This window comes from Astatotilapia calliptera, chromosome 22 (assembly GCF_964374335.1).
Source record: "Astatotilapia calliptera chromosome 22, fAstCal68.1, whole genome shotgun sequence".
In the NCBI taxonomy this organism is placed as follows: Eukaryota; Metazoa; Chordata; class Actinopteri; order Cichliformes; family Cichlidae; genus Astatotilapia; species Astatotilapia calliptera.
Window position 1 is genome coordinate 17,994,284 of NC_137442.1, and position 22,795 is coordinate 18,017,078.

Below are 22,795 nucleotides of genomic sequence, written 5' to 3' on the forward strand. Positions count from 1 at the left end.
CCCTTTGGCAGCAACAACAACACAGAGAACGAAGTCAGTCTCGCCCCTCCGCTGTCGGCAACAGCATCATTGTCCCCACCGGGTCCGGTGGCAGAGAGGATGGTCCAGCGGAACCGCAGCCGGGGATGCGAATGACAGCCACAGGATAATGTCCCTGGATGTATGCAAGTTTCCGAATGAAGTAGTGACCAAGTGAGACGACCGTGTAAGTAGAGCGACGGAGATGCTGCCCGGCTGTAGGTAGTTGAGGCTAACATATCTCGCTAACGTTAACCTGAGACAGGAAAATAGACGCTTTGCTAGCGTCGGTAACGGCAGAAAGGTAAGCTGCACTGGGTGTTAACGCTTCCCAGCGGCGCCGCCACAACCTGCGAAAACGTTAAAACTACCGGCAAAGCGTTTTGTTCGGCAGCATTACAGAAACTACACACCTACTACTCGCTTCCCAGTTGGGGTAGTAATTCAAGCAGACTGTACGGTTGCTGAACAAAGGAGCTTTAACCAAGGGGCCGCATGGACACAAACATGAAGAGAGAAGTCGGCCACTGTTTGTTTTGTGCTCCATTTCATGCTGACACACTTCGGAGACACCCACACGAGGTCTGACCTGAATATTTAGCCGATATACGGCGACCCAGCTAATTTTGGTAAAATGCCCAGCTGCTAGTGAAGTCAGTCGCGCTGTATTATCGTATTATTTTTATTATTATTAATGTTGTAACGCAGCTTCTGCCTTTGACTCACAAGTTTTATGCCCCTTTTAACGACCATACATTGTCCCGCAGCAGTTATAGAGTGGCTTGATTGCCCAGAGTTTGGGTAGGTTTTACCACTGACGTGTTACAGCTGACAGCAACTTTTGATAACAGCAGCAACACTCCAGTGGCTGTCATGTTTTATGTGTGTTTGATTGTTTTTTGTTTTTCATTTAAAGCGATCGCTTTAAATTAGGCTTGTGACAGGTTGAACGTAAATGCTTTGATCCTCTTTGAATTTACTTTCACAATAGTTTGCAGCACATCATAACTGGTAAAACCTAAAAATCAGAGGAACGTAAGATTGGCAAATTCAAGGAAACCCTCAAACAAAGTGTGTGTGTGTTTTCAGAACAGCTTCAGGACTCTTTGGGGTTGGCTGTAAAATGCTCGGGAAGGCCCTCCATCCCTCCAGCTTTGATAAACACGATAATGCTAAATTTGTTGCATCAGTCCAAAATTTCTCCTAATAGGTGTTTCAGTTGGACTTAAATAATATTATTATCATTTTCATGCGTATTAAACTGTTCAGTGACCCAGTGTGCCCTACAAATGGTTGCATTGTCATCCAACCCACCACCAACATAACCGAGCAACTTGATCCCCACACTATAGGGGAAAGAGGGTATGGTTTTTCCTTTTAAGCTGTTGCCTAACAGGACTGACTGAAACCCAGCATTGAATGCCTGTTTTGTAATTAGATCTCAAATCATTAGTCAGTTATTGGATCAGCAGAAAAATAATCCACAACCCGGTCCCTCAGCCACACACTGCCATATTCTGTCTTCTCTAAAATTCAGATTTGCTGGTATGAATGCTATTATAAATCACTGGTCAGTAAGGACAGTCTTTTTTGTGTCATCTTACAATTTATGACACTGAAACAACTGTTTTCTGTCATTTTATTGACTAAGGATGAGACTAGACTGCTAATAAATAAGTAAAAAATAACTGCTAGTCAAAATCCTAATGACATTAAATCTTGTTTGATATTAAGTGATTCATTTGTCTATAAAAAAAAAAAAAAAAGAAAGCAAAGAGCAATCCATTACTTGTTTTGTTGCAATAGTTGCAGACTCTTTCCAAACTTTCACCATAAATTGCTTTTTTTGCGTGATTTGGTCTAAATGGGGGTGTGTTGCTGACTGGGTTTCCGAGAAGCTCGAGCACCATGACTGAGTCCTTGTTAGTGGGAGTCATCTGACGGGATTCATGTGTTTAGGATTCTTGAGCTCATGAGTCATTACGTCACAACTATTGCATTGCCTAAAATGGGGAAGACCATATGTATCAGAGGCCTGTTCTGAGTAGCTCTGTGTTATGAGGCTAACTAAATATTGTTGACTTTCAAGCGTGATTCATAAAACATGCCTCTGAAATTCAGCCTAGCAGATGAGTGCCAAGTTAACAAGCAGTGGAACACTTACTGTGCCTCAGTTCCACCCCACCATCGAATGATGTGTAATAAAGTCAATAGCTGCACTCCACTGTGAACAGCGGCACTTGTGATCGCTGGAATTCCAAAATTCCTTCATGTCCAAACTTCCTGTCCTTATTTAGTATGAGAGACAGAGAGGGAGGTACGTGGAGATGTGAAGTGAACTGGAAGTAAACCAGTATGCACAAAACAGAGCCAAACAGACAGACTGACCTATTAACTACAGTCCCCACCACCACCACCACCCCCCCACGACCCCCTCCACGACCTCCCTCCAGATATACACAAACACACACAAGATCCGGTCTGCTGTGTGCATCACGAGAGAACTTGCAGTGGCTATTATTCACCGGTCTGTCAGTGTGTATTTTTCCTGTCTGTGTCCCTTTCTGTCACAGCAAAGAAAAGGGAGGCAGTCAGCCATGTTATTCAAATGTTCCAGAGCCCGGCCAGCCAGCGGCCAACTGTAGCCGGGCTAAAAAGAGGCTCTTTGTGAAGGCCAGACAGATGGCTATAGAATGAAGACTGTAATGATACCCTCAACAGCGCAATACACACAGAGGCCCATGCACTCATTACACAGTCCACTCATTACAGCATGTAATACCGTGTGTTAAAGGCACACCAAACTGTGTAAGGTTTGTGAGTAAGAGAGAGAAAGAAGGAGAGGTGGAGAAGACGTGTACATCAAGCAGAGATAATGTACAATATGTGAAAGGACAGAAGTGTTTGTTTGTGTCCCATATCTCTCATCTCTTATATTGCTTGAGATATATATATAGATATAGATATAGATATAGAGATAGATAGATATATATAGGTTAGATATATAGATAGATATGGGGGGGGGGGGGAAGCTTTCCAGGCCAGTTTTTCTTTTTAAGGAAATGGTGGGAATCCAACGGTTATATTTTGATAACCTGTGAATCTGCAGTAGGTTTATAAGCTGTTGCTGGGAGAGTAAGCTCTGCTGGGGCAGCCATAGCTATGACGCTTGTGATTCTTTCGTTTAGCGGCTGAGGGCCAAAGTAAAACTGGTTTGGGTCCAGCATGTTAGTGCTGCATGGTTTAACACACTCTCAGAGTCTCAGTAGCAGAAGAGCATGTAAACAGTCGAAGACATGCAGATTTTTTTTTTTTTATCTTACAACAGTGACCTAACTGGACACAATGGTCCAGAATGGTCAGTTGTGGTAATATCGACTGTGTCTTTCATCAACCAACTAACAAATCAATGGCTTGGATATCATCAACCTTCCCCTCTGGCCTGGCTTCTTTACAACTGTCTTTTTTTTCTGTCTCTCTGTTTTCTTTTCTATTTTCTATAAAATGGCATCTGTCCATCTAACACACAGCTAATCAATGAATGGACTCAATCGATTGTTTGCCTTTTTTTCATCTGCTCTTATTCCTTCTTTCCAACTTCATTTTCTCTCTAACCAATTCCCACCTTTCTCTTCTTTGCAGGGAAGGAAACGCTGAACCATGTTGCTCTAAGTCGTGACCTGTGGAGTACGGGGGGGTGGAGAAAGAGGAGGAGGAGGAAGAGAGGAGTAGTGAGGCATTGGCCACAGCTTCGTTTTAGGTGGCCGTTTGCGAGCCCGAAGCGATGGGAAACACAGCCACCAAGTTCCGCAAGTCCCTTGTGAACGGTGACGAGGCCCTGGCCTGGCAGCTGTATGAGGGCAACCCTCAGTTCAGGGATGGTCTGGACCCAAACGCATCGTATGGAGAGCAGTACCAGCACAACACACCCATGCACTATGTGTGCCGCCACGCCATGACACGTCTGCTCAGGTAAAAGTCAGTCTCATGCAATGCAGCAGTTATCCAGTGCAGTTAGGAGGGCAGTGAGTCATGTTAAATTGAATAACAATTAGCAGCATGTCAGATTTAAGACATTTCTGAGAATCACCATATCTGTAATTGCCTTTGATGGCAAGAAAGGCCACTTAATGTGCGGAGGCCCAAAGACGCCAGTCGCATATATACTGTAAGATTATGTAAATGATGTTACAGGGAGCGGGGAAAGTGCATTAGCCATGAGGAGCTGTGGAAATAAAATGTAGTTAGACCCTTAAAGGCACTTACTTTGTAAGATATAAAACTGCAAGCCACCATCTCAAAAATGACCAATGGCTTGAATGAGCACTTCTGAGAGTCTCGTTAAAGGTTCTGATTTTTATTTTTTTTGTTGTTGTTTTAATACGCGATGAGTTCACGGGACCTGTTATCAGAACTGCTATTTCTAGGCTGACCGTGCACACAACAGCTGTTTTCTCTGTCATTCTGTTTTGTTTTGTGTTATTCAGCACAGAAGAAAACTTGGCTTAAGTATTGCTCCCCTGCTGTCTTTGAAACGAGCTGGTCCTGCTGGATTTGTTAGGCCTCAGTCACGCAGACCTCGAGACTGATTGCTGCTCCCTGCTGGTCGCTAGGGAAAAATGTTATTCCCTGACTGGTTGGCGAATGGTTGCTGGAAATTGATCGCAAAGAGAGTGCTGCATTGAAAACTTCTTTGTGATTACTCTGGTTGATAGCAGATTGCCTGTAGTTTGCATGGAAGATGCCGACTTGTCTGTAAACACTTGGTATTTACTCTTAAGAGCTCTAGTGACACTTGAGAATGCTTCACAAACCAGAAGTGGAGAGTGTAGCCTTCTGTGTAAAAGTTGTACAATCACCATTCCAGACATAGAAACTGCACAGCCCTAAATATACAGAAAGAACAGTGGATGGCGGGGATGGGAGAGTCTCTGGTCTCCATCTGTCAGTCTCACTTTGCATCGCACATCTCACAGTTTCACTGTCACTTTGCAAGCATTTGCAGACAAGTCGGCATCTTTCATACAAACTACAAGCAATCGCACAAACCTGCTAGCAACCAAAGCAGTTGAAAAGTGGCTGTCAGTGCAGTATCCTCTTTGCGACAAATTTCACCTATCAAAAAGCAGCAGCTTCAAACTACCTCTTGCCAACAAATTTTTCCTTTGTGAACGGTGGTTGACCGGATGGTCACTGACCAATCTCTAGGCCTGTGTGATTGAGGCCTTAGGTGGTTCCTCTATAAATCAGACACTGAGCTACTTGTGGTCTAAGTAGCTTCCAGCATCTGTCCGCCTTTGGTTGTTCGACAAATTAACACCTCTTGGATGTTTGCTGCAGGCTAACGAGTTGTCATAAACTCAAGTAGCACTCCTGCTCTGCTACCATGCTGCTTGCTCTACTGTGCCCCGCCTGCTTGCTCTCTCGCACACACGCAGTAATAGCCACAAACTGAAATCTGGTGAGAGAAATTACAGAGAAACTAGCGAGACATTCACACTGTAGTGAAGTCAAAGACAAACGCAACATCCTGGTAAATAAAGTAACTAAAACATTTCAGTATTTTTAGCTTCACTGGCACATTTCTTGCTTCTTGTTAGAATATTTTTGCATCAGCACGAAGCTTCCTAATGTCTGAAAATACAGCTGTTCAGGTCATCTCATGTAAAGCTTCATAGACTTCACAGAGTATGTGGACTAAGCTTGTATTACAATTTTGAGAAGTTGATAAGGATGCTGGAGAGGCAGATCTGATCTAAGGCTTGTGTGTTTCCAGTACTATGCAAGTCTTACTGGGAAATTCCATCCGCTTTTGTGTACATTCCTTTAAAGCTCTTTCTTGTGAGTCTCTCTGCTTAATGAAGTGCGGTGCTAAATCACTACAGTTCCTCTTTAAGAGTATTAAAAGATTTGAATTCATTGCATGGCTATTGTGCTGTGAGGAGTTTCACCGCCTGCACACTTTCTCAAAACAAGAGTTCGCAGAAATAGACAGACAGCACCATCAACAGCAATCAAGTCAACAGACTGACAAAAACCACAGAGTCACTAAGTCAAACACAGCCTTAAGAAAAGGGGTCAAACTATAGAAAAATATAGCAAGCAGCACACCAGTGGGCCTTTGTTACCTCCTGCAGAGATAATCAAGCTGCTGGCCTTGACCATGACAGCTGATTCAGTGACTCAGTAGTCTTCCTCCTCTCCTCCTCCTCCCATTTGTCCTCTCTCTTAGCCTTTCTTACCATGATTACGGGGGGTCGGGGGGCGGGGGGTTCATTATCTGTCTATCTGCATGTGTGCACACGGCCGTTTGTGTTTAAAGGAGGTGGAAAAAAACTGAGACTCGGCAACTGCTTAATGCGTCTGAGAATATAACACAGTGAATCAATCCATGTGCTATTTGTGTTCCTTCCTACTAACCTATAATGGGCCAGAGAGGCGTGCTGAACGCAGCGCTCTGCTCCTGATAAGCATCAGAGGAAAGGCTTCTTTGTTCCAGCAGTTCAGTTGGACAGTGGCAATAGAGAGACAACCGAGAAATCTCAGACAAAATAAAGACTCACAGAGGACGAGCGTGGGCTGGTGGATGGAGAGTCTGTTTCAGATTATTTTTAACACGTATCTGCTTCGTGTTTATTCGCTCTCTGCTAGTCGTCTCTGTGGGTCGAATTGGCAAGTAATCCCGTGAGAAGTGCAAACTGGAAAATCTCAAGTAGACCTATTACTGGAAAACTGGGTGTAGTTCAGGAAGTGTAACCCTTCCTCCACGACAAGTCACAGGAAAAAATATGTAAATAACAACTCGGACGTCATTGTGAACAGTTTGTTTTTCTTTTGTTGAAAGAATCAAAAGAGTACATTTCAACTGCCGACTTCATTTATTTATTTTTTTATTTATATCTTGGACGCATTGAGTCTCCTCAAGCTGATTTGCTTTTCAGCCATGTGTACGACAAAGTAGTTAGTTTTAACGCTCCGCTGAGGTTTCCTGCCCTCCACTAATAACTTCACAGCAACAACACAAAACATGTGACCTCCCCACAGCCTGCTTATATTAGGGCCATCCATCCTGAACATCGGGATTTGTGCATGCATATGTGTGTCGAGGTGGTGGTGGTGGTGGAGGGGGTATTGGGTTGGGGTTGGGAGGGAATAATTAGTGATTATTGCTGTGCGGATGAATTGGCAGTGCACTGTCATTAGAGAGAAGCTGCAGGGGCTTGTGGCTGACAGGATAAGAGGGTCAAAAGTGGAAAAGCAGGGCAGCAGTGGAGGAATAGACTGAAGGACTACACACTGAGAAACTTCAAATTCAGAAGCATCGACTGCCGTGTCCAAATTGTGCAAGAGAGGGCGAGGCTTTACAAAATCTTTTCAGCTGGTGTCCTTACAATTGTCAATCCTGTGACATCCTATTTTTTTCTTCTCCTTTTATTGGATTTGCATTAGAGAGAATCATTTTATGTGCAACACTATTTGTGCTGTGCCGCTGATGAAAAAGAATCTGTTTTTCCTCGCTGGCTTTATCGCAAATAGGAAGGTGTGGGGGGAAAAACAAAAAGAGACTTTGGTTTTTAAAATGTAAAAAGAAACTTGAAAAGGGAAAGGTGCTGAGGCATATAAAAGAGTGGAGAGGTAATCAGTAAATGGAGGTTTCCACAGACATAAAGCAGGGGAAACTATTTTACTAAACAGAACTGCAGCTACAGTCTTACTCCCAGAGCAACTGGCACATCCATCACCCGCTAAGTGTGTGTGTTTGTGTGCATGTGTTTGCGCTCACACCCGTCAGCCAGCATGTCCATTATCTCAAAGATGTTAAACAGAAATAGTCGATATTATGCCATCTTTACCTTGTCTCTTCATTTCACTGTCCATTTTACTTCCATAATTCATCTTCCTCTTCTCTTTGACTCTGTTTCAAGCCTTCCTCCTGTTACTGTCAGGCCTTTCCTCTCTTTCCACCTCACATGTGAATACCTCTGAACCGGTTTTACCCTCTTTTATCTAATCTCTTCATTCTTGTCTGCATCATTTAGGTCCTTCCTGTTCAGCAAAGAAGGAAACCCCAACAAGCGCAATGTGCACAATGAGACTTGCCTGCATGTGCTGTGCCAAGGCCCACAGATCCTGCTGCTGCCAGAGGGAGCGCTGTCACCACGACTGGCCAGACCACAGAGGGACGAGCAGCGCCGTGCAGACTGCCTGCAGGTACAGACGCACGGGGGGGGGCAAATATAGATTAGTGTCTACGCTTGCATGGTAGTGGGAATAAACTGCATTCTATGAAGCCACAGCTGACACATGTGGTGTGTCTTTCCATTACCAGATGATCCTGAACTGGACTGGGGCCAGGCTAGAGGGAGGCCAGTACGAGAAAGCTAATGTTAACGCCACCGACAACCACCACAGCACCTGTCTGCACTATGCTGCCGCTGCAGGCATGAAGAGCTGTGTGGAGGTGAGACAAAGTCTTGGACGCTATTCAAACTCCAGGGTTTTTCATGCATATGAAAATGTTTGGAGTCCAACAAAGAGGTTTGACCTTCAACCAAAGGTCAAAAAGCAGGGCAGTGCTTAAAAAACAATAATTTAACCCTTTTTTAAAATGTGGTTTAGTTGATTCAAAGTTAAAATACACTTTTTGAATATGAAGTGGTTGTAATGACAGTAAAATACAGATACGTCTGTTAAGTAACAGACTCTTTTAACCCTGTATGAATGCTTGCATGTGTAGTCACTACCCAAAGGTCACCTATTTTCTCTGCAGGTGATCTGTATTTTATGTAACTGGAACAGTCAAATAATCTACAATCCAATGATTTTGAATTATGCCAACTCCTCGTATATCTGTTTTGTATTTTACCAGCTCAAACGAGCACTTCGGCAGAAAATTAACCTTCTGGAATAAAAGTTTTCATAAATCTCACATGTACGACCCTGTGAAAATCAGAAATTCGATTTTTTTAAGATAAAAACTTTAAAGACTTTTCCGTTGGCTTCTGCATCCTTCCTTCAACCTTCTTGATCTATACTTACCAAAAACTGTCTTTTGACTCCTGTTGATTTAAATCTCTTTCACTGTCTGCCTTTGCTCCTTTTGTAATTTTTTTCATCTCTTCCCCTTTCCCATATTTTTGGTTTCCTGTCCTGTTGTTTTCTCATCTTCCCCTTTGTGTTCCTGCTGTTTGCTCCCATTGTCTTTGCCTCTTCCTTCCTCTGCGTCATTTGTTGAAAGTGCCTTAATTTCTTGTTTCTCTCTATTATCTCTTTCTCCCCTTCCTTTTGTTGCCTCGTCCCTCCTCTAGCTGCTGATCCAGAGTGAGGCGGACCTTTTTGTGGAGGACGAAGACAAGCTGACGCCATGCGATCACGCCGAGCGGCACCACCACACCGAGCTGGCCCTCAGCCTGGAGTCGCAGATGGTTTTCTCCTCCTCTTCAGCTCAGCAGTCACACACAGACGCACACGGTGAAACCAACCTGCTGCAGTACAAGGAGGTGAGACCGTGGTTACCCGATGTAGGGTTTCCCTGCTGGCCTAAGTTATTTTTAAGCTTTTTAGTCACTGTTGAGTCTTTAAAACATTTGCTTGACAAGGAGTATCCTTACTGTGCACAAGCATGTTCATTTAGATCTTATGATTATATTTTTGCATAGAAAACAACTCTTGTGTAAAAATTCAAACAAGAATTGAAATATTTATCAGATTTAAGGTTCGACTTTTTGTTTTATGAAGATAATGAGGACTGGTAAATGTATGGCAATAATGTGATTACACCAGATTACTCTTTAGGTGGAGCATTTCCAGCTCCCTATTTTCACTTGTGGACTATATCTATGCTAGGGTTTGGTGATAATGGAGAAAACAAAATACTGAATAGCAGATTATCTGTGATTGCAGGTAGCAGCATTTATTAGTGCAAATGAAATGAATAGCATTTCCATTCTTCTTTTTCATTAAGTTACTGCCATTGATTCAGAGCAGCAGCAGCAGCATGAACGTACAATAGCAGTGACATGGCATAAGCACAAAAATATCTTGGGTCAAGCTTTTTAACCAGTTGCTTAAAGCCCTCATTTACCACCATATAAATGCATCAGTAATTTCCACCCACAGCTTGGTCTTCTTGTCATATAGAGTGCAGCTAGTGAGCGCTCCAGCGGGACTCGGTGCAGTCATTTAAGTTTTGATTGCTAGTATCTGCTCCTCACATTTCTTCATAGCCTGGTTGTACTCAATGGTTTGTTTTGCCTCAATTGGTGAAACAAATTTAATGTTTCTTGCATATTTTGCAAAGTACTGTAGTGGCTCCTTTTTTAGATACTGAATTGTTATCAGAGAATGACACGTAGCTTTCGCTCTCAGACGTGTCTGCTTGTCTGTGTTGTTGCACAATGAGACAAGCCCAGAATTTATACCGGTATTATTGCCATTATATGATATGGCACAGCACTAATCAAGGATAGCTTTGCTTAATTCACAGTATAGAATAATGTGTATTTATTTTATGTTTGTGCAGCACTTAAGCTCATCTACTGCCTGGAACATGCTGCTTTAGCTCCTCTCTCTTTAAGGCGGCTTTCTTCTGAGTGGTTGCCCATCGTGACCAAAAAAACGAAACGGCGAGGAGCTTCTGTCTCACAGTCGGAGCTGTGTGCCTCAGATGACCATATTGAGAATTGTTATCAGTTTCCACTGATATCATAAAGATCCAAGATTAGGCGCTCTGTCCGTGAAGCAGAGCGTTTATGGCACTCTGAATCCTGAGCTTTAGGCTTACACGGATTACTTACACGCACGTTGACCTCATTATTTGAAACTTTGGACATCAACATAAGCGTTTATCATTGTAACATGAATATGACAGAAAATAAGCGTAAGCATAGCAGGTCAAATTTAAATCATGTGAAGATAAAGAGGTAGATGGTTGCCCTCATGAACTTGTACAGTGTGTTTATTTTTCAGATTCAAGACTATATATCTTAGGACAGTGAGGTCACCATTGCTAATCTGTGTAGATTAAAACAATCTGGGGGCGAAATGTGCTGTCTGTATTTTGAAGGTCATGTATGTGATTTTGTTTCAACACTGTGTCCAACCTGAAATGTACTTAGTGTTTTGTGTTCTGCATTTGTGCAGACACTGTTTATAGATTTTTAGAATATTTCTACTTGGGTCTCCAGCTTCTTGGCCAGATTGTCCCTTGTTGATGTTCTCTCTTCACAATCCACAACTTACAGTGGTTCTTACACGTATATAGTAATACACAGATCCACAGATACACACACCACGTCTCTCAGAGTCCCAGTTAAACCGAGGTCACCAGCACCGCTGTATAGCTGCGGCTGCTGCCAGCTGATAGCATTTTGATCTTCCTTCCTGCAGCCAAATCCATGCTAATGCTTAATCTGTCTCACCCACCTCCACCCCCAACCCCGACTGCCCCACATCCCAGTCCTTTTTATCGTTTCCACATTATCTTTTTCACTTCTTTTAGCATTTTTCAGTCTTATATTTTATATTCTGTTTTTGTTTCCATCTTTTACCTTCTCTCTGACTGCGGGTTTTTCTCTCTTCCTAACATTTCTCCCCCTCTGTATCCTCTCAGCCTTACGAGGGGTTGAAGATTCAGGATCTGCGCAGGCTGAAGGACATGTTGATTGTAGAGACAGCCGACATGCTGCAAGCCCCCCTCTTCACTGCAGAGGCCCTGCTTCGAGCACATGGTTTGTCATAAAGTTGACGTTCATATGTGACCTTAAGTAACCCTCGCAGCGCTGTTGTCACGATGCATGCGTTTGTCTCAGTCTTTCTAATAACGTTTGACTTGCTCAGACTGGGACAGAGAAAAGCTTCTGGAAGCCTGGATGTCCGACGCTGAGGGCTGCTGCCAGCGCTCTGGTGTCACCATGCCGACCCCACCGCCTAGCGGGTACAACGCCTGGGACACCCTGCCCTCCCCCCGCACTCCTAGGACCCCACGCTCTCCCCTCACTCTCACTCTCACTTCTACCACCGACAGCTGCCTCACGCCTGGAGAGGAGGGCCTGGCCATGGTGAGCAGTGGTGATATATGTTAATATAAGAACATCAGTCATTCATGATGAAAAATAGATCATGTATGAAGGCATATTTAGTACAGGGTAGACTCTTTGTGCGCTTTCTTTTTGAAGGCAGAAAACGATGTCTCATTTATCTAGTGGTTGCAGGTTAATGTCTAATCCTACTAAAAAGGGGATCAAGGCCATCAGCAGTAATTCTTTGTCATTCCATATAAACATTAGCCTCTGGTTTACTGTCAGTCTTAAGGAAGTCTGCCTGAAAATCAACGTTGAGGTTTTCTGTTAGGTTTTCAGAATGTTTGACCTGTGAGGTGGAACATTTGCAGAATAAGATAAAAGCTGTTTGGGCCGTAGAAGAAATGCCAGAGAGTCTGATATGGCTAAAGTACAACAGTCCAGCAATCTGTGGCCTCAAAAGTACAGAGTTAATCAAAGACAGAACATCCTGAACTGGTTCTGCTATTGCATTTCTTCTCTGTGTATGAGGATGTCAAATGACATGTCAAAGAGAAGTAATCTTATCAACAGAAATAAAAATAAAAATAAAAATTTGAAATCATGTGACTGATTTGCTCCGTCCCCCCTGCAGTGTGGAATCTGTCTCTGCTCCATCTCAGTCTTTGAGGACCCAGTGGACATGTCCTGTGGCCACGAGTTCTGCAGAGCCTGCTGGGAAGGGTACGCGCATGAACATTCAGTGTGTAAGCGTGTGTGTTTTTTTTATTGAAGCAGATGTGTTTTAGCTCAGTTCTGTGTGTGTGTCTTTCTCAGGTTCCTCAATGTAAAGATTCAGGAGGGAGATGCTCATAATATCTTCTGTCCAGCATATGAGTGCTACCAGCTTGTGCCTGTGCATGTGATAGAGAGTGTGGTTTCCAGAGAGATGGACCAGCGCTATCTGCAGTTTGACATCAAGGTAGAAATCAAAATAATCGTTTGCACCTTCTCTTCAAGACTGGGCCTTTGTTCTGTTTCTTGTTGCACTATTTAGTGACATTTTCTTTGTTTCGTCACATTCCCTGTCTGTTCTCTGACATTGTTTCCAACATCCCCGTTTGCAGGCATTTGTGGAGAACAATCCATCCATCCGTTGGTGTCCTGCAGCTCGTTGCGAGCGGGCGGTGAGGCTGACCCGACCGGGCCCGGGGGACACTGACCCATCAAGCTTCCCCCTTCTGCCCTCACCTGCTGTTGATTGTGGAAAGGGTCACCTCTTCTGCTGGTAAGCTGCAGGATTTATGATTCAGACATGGCCATGTTTTATTGACACTGTCACTGACATGTAATTTAGCAAAGTCGGACACAAGTCTGGATCTGTTACATTACAGGCTAGTGTGTTATTTAACCCGAACACCTAAATATTATAGTCATTTTATGTTCATGCAGCTGGACAAAGGCTGCTGTGTGAGCAGTAACGTCAGCATTGTGCACACAGATCATAATGGCATGAATAAATATTGTTTTATGAAATGTGCATACACATGTTCTAACTTACTACGCAAAAAAGAGTTATTACTGCTTAATCTGAAACCACGCCAGCCAAATCTGTTTTATCAGAAACTTTTACTTCTTTTGTGTTCCCTTCTGTTTTCTTTATTCCCAGAAACTCTTAGGATTCTGTGTTTGCTCTTATGCTTATGTAGTCTTGGTTAGCTGGATTTGACTTTATTAACTTCTCTCTTTATCTCCCGGTGTCTGCAGGGAGTGCCTTGGCGAGGCCCACGAGCCATGTGATTGTCAGATGTGGAGGAACTGGCTCCAGAAAGTCACAGAGATGAAGCCTGAAGAGTGTATGCCTGTGCTGTTTTGTTTGTTTTACTGTAACTTTAACTGCCCAGCAATATGGTAGCTAAGAGCAGCTGTCAGGACGTCTTATCTGGATGTGCCTGCTGTATTTTATGTGATGCTGGCAGGTGTTTAAGTCACTAATATTTGCGTAATGTGCCGGAATGTGTCTGCAGGCCAGGTGTTAGACTGCAGAGATGTTGCTAATGTGTGTGCGTCCACCTGTGTGTTTGTGTGTGCTTTCCCACAGTGGCAGGTGTGAGCGAGGCCTATGAGGATGCTGCTAACTGCCTGTGGCTGCTGACCAACTCCAAACCGTGTGCCAACTGCAAGTCTCCCATTCAGAAGAATGAGGGCTGCAACCACATGCAGTGTGCTAAGGTAAACACTAAACTCTGTCTGCTGTGTGTCTTCGTTTAAAGGCATGAATGTTGATTGCTCGGTGTATTAAAATTTTTTTCTGTATTTAATTTTATTCCTAATAAATTAACCTTGGTGTTTTTCTCTCTGTGTAGTGTAAGTATGACTTCTGTTGGATCTGTCTGGAGGAGTGGAAGAAACACAGCTCATCAACAGGTGGCTACTATCGCTGTACTCGCTATGAGGTCATCCAGCAACTTGAAGAGCAGTCCAAAGAGATGACTGTAGAGGTATAAACACTTACTCACTCATAAAATGGAGAATACACACACACTTTATCCCATATAAGCTTCCGCTGATGTAAAAACACTTGCTGGACACTATTTTTTGGTCCAGTTTGTAAGTACCTGGTTGGACCCCCTTTCCCCCTGAAAACATTGCTCTTAGATTTTGGTCCATATTGACATAATAGGGTCACACAGTTGCCTGCCCAGCTGTGATGTGAATCTCGTGTTTTACTGCATCCCAAAGATGCTCTATTGGATTGAGATCTGGTGACTGGAGGCCACAGAGGTCACAAGGTGCATAATCCTGCTGGAAGTGGCAATCAGAAGACTCTTACATTGTGGCCATATAGGGATGGAGCAGCTGTGGTGTTTCGACGATGGTTATTTGGTACTAGGGGGCCTCCACACCATTAAATGACCAACACCAGCCTGAATTGTTGATACAAGCCAGGATGGATCCATGCTATCATGTTATTTTTGACTTTGTCATTGGCAGCAGAAATTGGAACACATCAGACCAGGCAACATTTTTTTCAATCCTCTGTCAAATTTCACTGAGCATGTATGTTTCCTGTTCTTAGCTCTTCTGCATATCGTAGTTGTAATGTTGTTGTTTGAGTTACTGTTGTGTTCCTATTAGCTCATGGCAGTGTGCCCTTTTTCCTCTGACCTCTGGCATCTACAGGGCATTTTCACATAGAGAACTGCTGCTCACTGGATATTTTCTCTTCTTACTCTCTGTAAACCTTAGAGTAGATCAGCAGTTTCTTAAATACTCAGACCAACAACAACACCACGTTCCAAATCACTTTAATCACCTTTCTTCCTCGCTCTTATGTTCAATTTGAACTTCAAAGGGTTGTCTGGACCCTGTCTACATGCAGTGAGTTGTTGCCATGTGATTGGCTGATTAGATATATGTATTAATGAGCAGCTAAATAGGTATAGCTGAGTGAGTCTGTATTCACACAAATATAGAAGTTGTTCAGTCTCTTTCACTGAGTACAGTGAGTAAACACACACACACAGAGGAGTTTAAATGAAGTAAGAGTTTTTCTTTTTTACAGGCAGAAAAGAAGCACAAAAGTTTCCAGGAGCTGGACCGTTTCATGCACTACTACACTCGCTTCAAGAACCATGAACACAGTTACAAGGTAATACACTCGACAGATACGTTCATAACGATGCAAACCTCGCTCAAAAATCTAAAATGCTTCCAGAGAAACATCTCGTGATCATTTGGTGTGTGTATTCTCTCTTCTGTGTGTGTCTGTGTGTGTCTGTGTGTGTGTTAGTTGGAACAAAAGCTGCTAAAAACGGCTAAAGAGAAGATGGAGCAGCTGAGCAGGGCCTTCATTAGCCGTAAGTGTCCTGCACTGATCTCATGAAAAGGATTCAAAAGAAGTCTGAGTAAACTGCTTGTCAGCTGCAAGCCGTTTGCCCGAGAATAGCATATTTGTTTTTGCCAAAGCGCAAATAGGTCATGCCTTTCAGACTCACACCCAAGCTTTGGTGCGTCCGGGTCATAAGACATTAATCCTGTGCTCATTAAAGTCATGGCTAGCTATAAAACACGTGTCTTTTCTTCTGCAGGTGAAGGCACTCCCCCAGACACACGCTTCATTGAGGACGGCGTGACTGAGCTGCTGAAGACGCGGCGCGTGCTGAAGTGCTCTTACCCATACGGCTTCTTCCTCCAGCAAGGCAGCACCCAGAAAGAGATATTTGAGCTCATGCAGGTATTTTAATATATATCCAACAAGTGTGCATCCTCTGCATGAACAGGACTAACACCCCTGAAGTGCCTACAGGGATTCCTGGACTCTGTAGGGGTAAACTGTGTAGAACATAAACAAATTTTGGGGTGTATTGTGGCCTTGGTGGACAGGGGACTGGGTACATCTGTTAAAATATACACGCAAAAGAGTCGGTTTAATGGGTTTTTTCGCATTTCAGTCACACTAGATTATAAATGGGATGGAAACCTCTTATTAGGAAAAATCAGTGATTGCGCTATTTTTGCAAGTGTAAGTACTTGATGCAACCAAGTGGTCATGCAGAAGTTGAGCAGCACGATCAACCTACCACTGTTGATTGCAAGACGATTACACAGTCTGACGGGGGGAAGACGGTGTTCAACACTTTCTTCTGTTTGTCCTCCCAGACTGACTTAGAGATGGTCGTAGAGGATCTGGCCCAGAAGGTCAACCGTCCGTACCTGAGGACGCCGTGCCATAAGATCATCAGCGCGGCCCGCCTGGTGCAGCAGAAGAGGCAGGAGTTCTTGGCATCAGTGGCCCGTGGCGTCGCTCCCAATGACTCTCCAGAGCCTCCTCGCAGGAAGTAAGAAAGCACACACACAACGCACAGAGAGACAATATGGTTCTAATTTTGGCTCAAGTTAACAAATTCACTACATAGAGCCACTTAGAGGGATTCAGGGGATAAAGAAGTGGCATAAGAACTTAAACTGAAGCTGAGTGTTGTTTAGTTTGCTTCAAATGTGTTTTTAAAAAAAGTAATTGTGTGCTAACATTCATTTCAGTTACCCTGGAGGATCGTGGGATTGGGAGTACCTTGGCTTTGCTTCTCCTGAGGTAAACACAAACGCCTTCTGTCACACCACACTCACAAACACGAACTTCTCTTCGTTCTGCTAATATCTTGGCTCATGCCTCGCTAATGCTACTTCCTAAACCTCCGCTTTAGTGACCTACTTGTGTATGAGGTCGTATTAATGCATGACTGCGGCGGCAGCAGCTGACATAGTTTGCTTATGTGTGTTAAGATGGGAAGTCGGCACTCCGTACTGGGAGCAGATCAGAGAGAGAGACAGTCGCAGGTAATTCACCAGTTTTTTTTTTTTGGTTTTTTTTGGCATATTTAGGGACAAGCATGATGGGCTGAATGTTGTTTTCTGTGCTTGAGATTTTGATGCTGCCTGACACAAAATAGCTCCCTCAAGTTGTCTTTTTCTTATAATAGAACTCGAATAACTCTTTGCAGGATTATGCTGACATCCAGTACCGTCGCAGACACAGACCACGGCGCAGAGGAGACATGCTGAGTTTGCACAGCCTTAGAAGCAGCAGTAACACACCAGAGACCAGCAGGAGGAGTGACAACACAGGTGTGGCAAGCATTTTAATGCACCGTATAACTGGCTTATATCAAGTATTTAACAAAAAAAATTTTTCAGATTAATACAGTGTAGTGTTCATTAATTTATTGTTCTGTATACAGCCGGTACAGGCAGTATATTGGCAAACACTCTGTTCTGGATCCTGCCTATATTAATAAATTGTCTTGTCAGTGCACAAGACAACCAGTAAATGGGATTTTACTTTATTGCTCCATCAGTCTGTTCCAGTCGAAGCACCCAGAGCCATCGATCACTGGGATCAATTTGTAATCAAGCCACGCACAGCAGTCTGTGCTTTAATGTGACATTTCGTGTTTCAGAAGGCACGGAGAGGGGCGAGGGTCGCAGGAGAGCGCTCGGCTCGCTCGACGAAGACGATCCCAACATCCTTCTGGCCATCCAGCTGTCGCTGCAGGAGTCGCGCCGAGAACGAGGACTGGAGGGAGGGATGGAGGGGAGGGTGGATCAGGAGAGAAGAGCGGCTCCAGCGGGAGACCTGGTCGATGCTGTTTTACACTCTCTCAACACAGAGGGTCCTCCAGGAGCCAGAGGCTCATCCTTCCCCGCGTCCATCCTGGATCCTCCTCACCCGCCTAACAGGACAGACTCCACCTCCCAGCCTTGTGTATCCAGCTCCCTCCCCCTCCCTCCGCCTCCTCCCTCCCTCAGCGCAGAGCTGCTGGAGCTGGGAGACAGCCTTATGAAACTGGGGAGCATAACCACTCCTTACGACCTGGACACAAACACGCAGGAGCAGCTCAGCTCACACCACACATACATACACAGTACACATGCTGCTCCTTACACCACTGAACCTGCCTGCAGCAACCCCAGCAGCCACAGACAGGATCAGAGTGCACTGACTGCCCCATATGTGCTCGATCATATCACCATCACAGACCCTCGTTATGACAGCAAAGAGCAGACTTCCTGCCATTTGAGTGCATATTTAGCCAAGGCTGAGCACGCCGCCTCCTGCCTCCCCGCTCCAAACCCCGCACATCCTAGTTCCTATAGCCGGGAACATGCAGCCACGTACAACAGCAACCCTAAACCAGACAGCTCCTACAACCCCTGCCCCGAACACAGCAGCTCTTACACCGCAGAGCGCCCTGCTGCCTACGCCGTCGAACGTCCCCCTAAATCAGACCCCCAGCCCCCTACCCAGTTGTGCCTCCCATCTCCAGAGCTTGAGCCAGAGCTGCTGCTCTCACCAGTGATTCCCCCAGGGGGCCCTTTCACCCCCAGTGACCCTCAGAGCCTGGAGCCCTTGGACCCCACAGCCAGCGCTCAGCTGCTGGATAACATCATGGCCTGGTTTAACAACAACATAAACCCCCAGAATAACCCGCAGAGCCTGGCTCTCATCCCCTCCCCACCCACCACAGAGACAGACTCCTCTCCCGACACACACACCGAGACTGAGAGCCAGACCTCCGCCCCCATCCGGCAGCCCCTGGAGGGCGAGTCGGAAGTAGGCAGAGGGTCGGCGACGGGCCCACCGGGAGCCGAGGGCGTGAAGACGTCGAGGCCGAGCACTCTGGAGCTGGAAAAAAGAGACGCTGGAGAAGAGGGTGTGGATGCAGGGTGTGTGGCTGACCTGTCGCTGGACGAAGCGCACACACACCCGCATTCACACTCCCAACATGGAAACAGTCCCGCACACACTGCCCCGGCAATGGAGAGAGACTCAGACCTCGTCCTTCAGTTAGAGGAGGACCGGTCACCTGAAGAGTGGACGGAGCAGGAACACCTAGTGTGAAAGTGACAGATGTAGAGAGAAAGAGAAGGTAGAGCCGAGATAAAGAGAAAGAAAACCAATCAGAGAGAAGCACTGATGGATGATGCAAGATGTGTGATGGTGGTGCCTGTGTTTGGGGGGTGGAGTGTTTACTGTATGTATTATACTGTATTTAGAGAGGACTTAAAGACCTGCGGACTCTGTCCAGGAAAGATGATGTCATACACGTTTTGATTATTTTTAAGTGCTTTTTGTCTGCTCTAAAAACAGACAAATTATTCTTTGAAGTGTTTAAACCATGAACGGAGAGCTACTGATATCATAACACAACAAAATGCTCCGTGTTTTAGTTTAGTTTAGTTTTTTTCTTATTTTAATTTAATTCCCCACCTCTTCTGTTTGTCTCCTAAGTTTGTTCAGGGTGAAGTTTTGGTGCTGTTCATGCTGAAATCCAAACTTGCCTCATTTAACTACACTTGATTCTCACACTAACCCAACCACAAGCCAGTTCAGAGCTCCAAGAGCCAAATATATGAAGATAACTGTAACTTTGGAGCCTGTTTATAGCGTGCTGTACAATCAGAGGGCCTAATTCTGATTTCTGGACCTTCATGCACACTGTGCCTGTTTGTGTTAGTGCCAATACAGTCCTGATCTTTCTTTTCAGCAGACTGGCACAGTCTGCTGCGTAAACGTCACACTATTACAGCACCTCTCTGCACGTGAAGGTCAGAGGCCAGCCCCAGCTGCAGAGCAGCGCCCATAAAGCTGGAAGTTCAGTGGGTGCTTGTTTGCAGAGCAGATTGAGTTCTGTTTTTTTTTTGTTTTGTTTTTTTGTTTTTTTTGTTCTGGGGGGGGGGGGGGGGGTGTTTTTGTTTGTTTTTTTGCTACTCGCTGCACATTTCAAATGTTTTGTATCAAAGATGCATCTTCATGTTTAATCTGCAGAGATTTACAGTGTTTTTCTGCCACTTTGGCTAGTGCACCAGATCTCACGTAGCACCCAAAATACAGTGGGTATTAAATGAGGTAATGCATCAACCAATCAAATTAATCTGAGAATAATGATATCCAGTATTTAACCTCCTCAGATCATTCATACTTGCTTTGATTTTAAAAAAACTACAAATATCACGGAGGAAATAATTTGGCATTTTAAGCTGAAGACTGACTTCAGAATGATCCTTTACTTTATTAAACCTGATAAATAAAATACAGTCAAAAGGTTTAAAGTGCTTCAAACAAGTCGTCCAATCAAAATTATTAAATGTTAAACCAATTAAAAGAGTAAACAGTTAGCAGATGGTAAACTAAGATATGCTTTATCACTTTGGATTATACACAATGTGTTTTAAAGTTTGACTTTACCCTGCAGCACATTTAAACAAGCTGATTTTTCATAAAAAGCGAGATTTCAGCCACTTTCACAAGTTTTGTCTTCACAGAAGCTGTTGTAAACGGTGTTTATACGACTGTAAAATAAATGAGAATATATTGTTAAAACGCTGCTGCACTGATTCATGAATCTGTTTATTGTTTGGTGCTCGTGTGAGCTGGTTCTTTGAGTCGTGCGGTTTCTGAGCCAAAGCAGGCATAACAAATACTGTAAATGTGAGCACATTTTATGGTTTTATGTAACTTTTTATCATATCTTTTCCACTACTTATAGCACCCTGCAGTGTGCTCTAATCGATGGGACGTGGGTTTGGGTTTCTGCTGTATTTGATTCTTTTTATTCCTTTAATTATAGAGAAGATGTTTCTTTCTGTTGAGACCAGAGTTGTTGGATCTGTGTGCCTTTTTCTTTGTTTTGTTTTGTTCTGATTGTATTTATCTGTTGCTATTTATTAGTGTCATTGCTTTTTAAACATGCTTCTTAATGAAAGATGATGATGATGATGATGATGATAACACTTTAATACACTGATTTTGTTTAGTCCCCCCCCCCCCCCCCCCACGGGTGAGTCGCAGCGCCCACATTTTCAGCCCTGAATGAAAAACCTCTTTGAGCCTCTCTGAAGGAATCCGCTGCTTTTCCACGATGATCAAAAAACACTTTATGTGAATGTTGAACTTTGATTTGACGCCGCCTTGGAAATGTAACTGCTGGGATGTCATCAAGCCTCAAATCTTTAAACTTTATTGCCCAAATACAATGTTTACAAGGGAACTAAACACTGCCTGCTGTGATGAGGACTGATTTGGTGCTCTGGGGAGTGAAATGAGAATAAATGTGGGGATTTTAAATGTCCTTTGATGGCATGCCAAACAAATACAAAGACACCCTTTGTAAAACTCAAACTGACTCACTTAAAACTGATTTTTAAGCATTTTCTGAAACCTGAAGTGATAAAGTGAGAACTGTGAAGGTAGCTGGCTCATAGCATTGCACGAAGCCCGCTGAGATGTGAGGGCAGTTGTGACATTTCAGGCTCCGCTCCCTGAGGATGGAGGGGATTCACGTCAGTGTTTGGGCACACGCTGCGTCTTTGTTTTGCAGAAACATGCTGCCGAATGTCGGATGTTTGGTGGGGCTGCGGAGGGACAGCGGCTAAATATTCCCTTTTTTTTTTTTTTTTTTTTTTGTGTGTGTGTGTGTGTGTGTGGCATCGATGGCGTCACGCAAGCGGTTGCATTAGTGTTTATGATTTAATGCTCCCTCATCTGACATCTTCAGAGTTTAAGAGATTGAAATTGCACTCTCACAGATTATACTTGATACATTCCCAGCTGGTCAAAAGAAAGGGTTTGATGTGTGGCCAAAACTAAAAATGAAAGTGTCAGTGCAAAGTTTACTCTCAATAAAAAGAACTGAAAGTGCACTGCAGTGACATTTTTATTTTTTTGTTTTAGTGCTTTGATTTCTGAGCTTCCATCAGCAAGAAAAGGGAACATGTTCCCTGATTAGTCTCCTATTTATCGTAATGTACATGGTAGACTGACGTCTTTTCACTTCATGTTGCTGTCAAGTCCACAACAGCTCTTAGCATGTACATGGAAATGATAAGTAAACCCATTATCTTTAGGTTTAGACTGCATTTATTTAAAAAACTTAACACAGCTGCACATCAGGAGAACAGAAGTGTTAGATTTTTGTTTTTATTACTTTTTTTTAAAATTGATTTGGGGTTTGGGAAGGCTTTCCTTATTTTAATTTGTTTTCATTGTGTAAAATGTTCAGTTTGATTAGTTTCACGATTTATTTCTGTAATCTGTCAGGAGGAAAATTTTTAGATATGCAGCTATTACAGCACAAATCCAATGCGGCATCTCAGCCTCACTAAGTACGACCAAACTGCCAAAGACTTAAACAAGACACAGCACTGTGCAAAAGACTTGAGTCACCCCTTGCTGTCTTTATATTTTGCTTTTAAGCAGCCAAACTTCTTGATCTCTG

At 43.9% G+C, this 22,795-nt stretch overlaps 1 protein-coding gene across 5 annotated transcripts; it reads left to right on the top strand.

Moving 5' to 3' along the window:
- On the top strand, positions 1-22,220 carry LOC113014533 (ankyrin repeat and IBR domain-containing protein 1-like). Of its 5 annotated transcripts, none has more exons than XM_080296608.1 (21): positions 1-205; positions 3,661-3,990; positions 8,058-8,229; positions 8,348-8,479; positions 9,327-9,518; positions 11,630-11,747; positions 11,857-12,077; positions 12,673-12,761; positions 12,855-12,999; positions 13,145-13,305; positions 13,785-13,873; positions 14,119-14,249; positions 14,384-14,518; positions 15,583-15,669; positions 15,811-15,877; positions 16,109-16,254; positions 16,680-16,858; positions 17,061-17,112; positions 17,304-17,357; positions 17,522-17,645; positions 17,876-22,220. In XM_080296608.1, exons 2-21 carry the CDS (start codon positions 3,803-3,805, stop codon positions 19,417-19,419), a joined length of 4,026 nt encoding a protein of 1,341 aa, XP_080152734.1. In that variant the 5' UTR covers positions 1-205; positions 3,661-3,802; the 3' UTR covers positions 19,420-22,220. The 5 variants fall into 5 exon arrangements, with proteins under 5 accessions (XP_080152734.1, XP_026011913.1, XP_026011914.1 ...); XM_026156128.2 differs by having other exon boundaries at positions 17,978-22,220; XM_026156129.2 differs by having other exon boundaries at positions 17,981-22,220.
- The last annotated feature ends 575 nt before the right edge of the window (positions 22,221-22,795 follow it).

Bases quoted from the DNA above. Each gene is read 5' to 3' on its own strand.
- LOC113014533 (XM_080296608.1), top strand. From the start codon at position 3,803: ATGGGAAACACAGCCACCAAGTTCCGCAAGTCCCTTGTGAACGGTGAC. The intron at 14,250-14,383 runs GTAAACACTAAA...CTCTCTGTGTAG, and splicing joins ACCACATGCAGTGTGCTAAG to TGTAAGTATGACTTCTGTTG. The intron at 14,519-15,582 runs GTATAAACACTT...TCTTTTTTACAG, and splicing joins CCAAAGAGATGACTGTAGAG to GCAGAAAAGAAGCACAAAAG.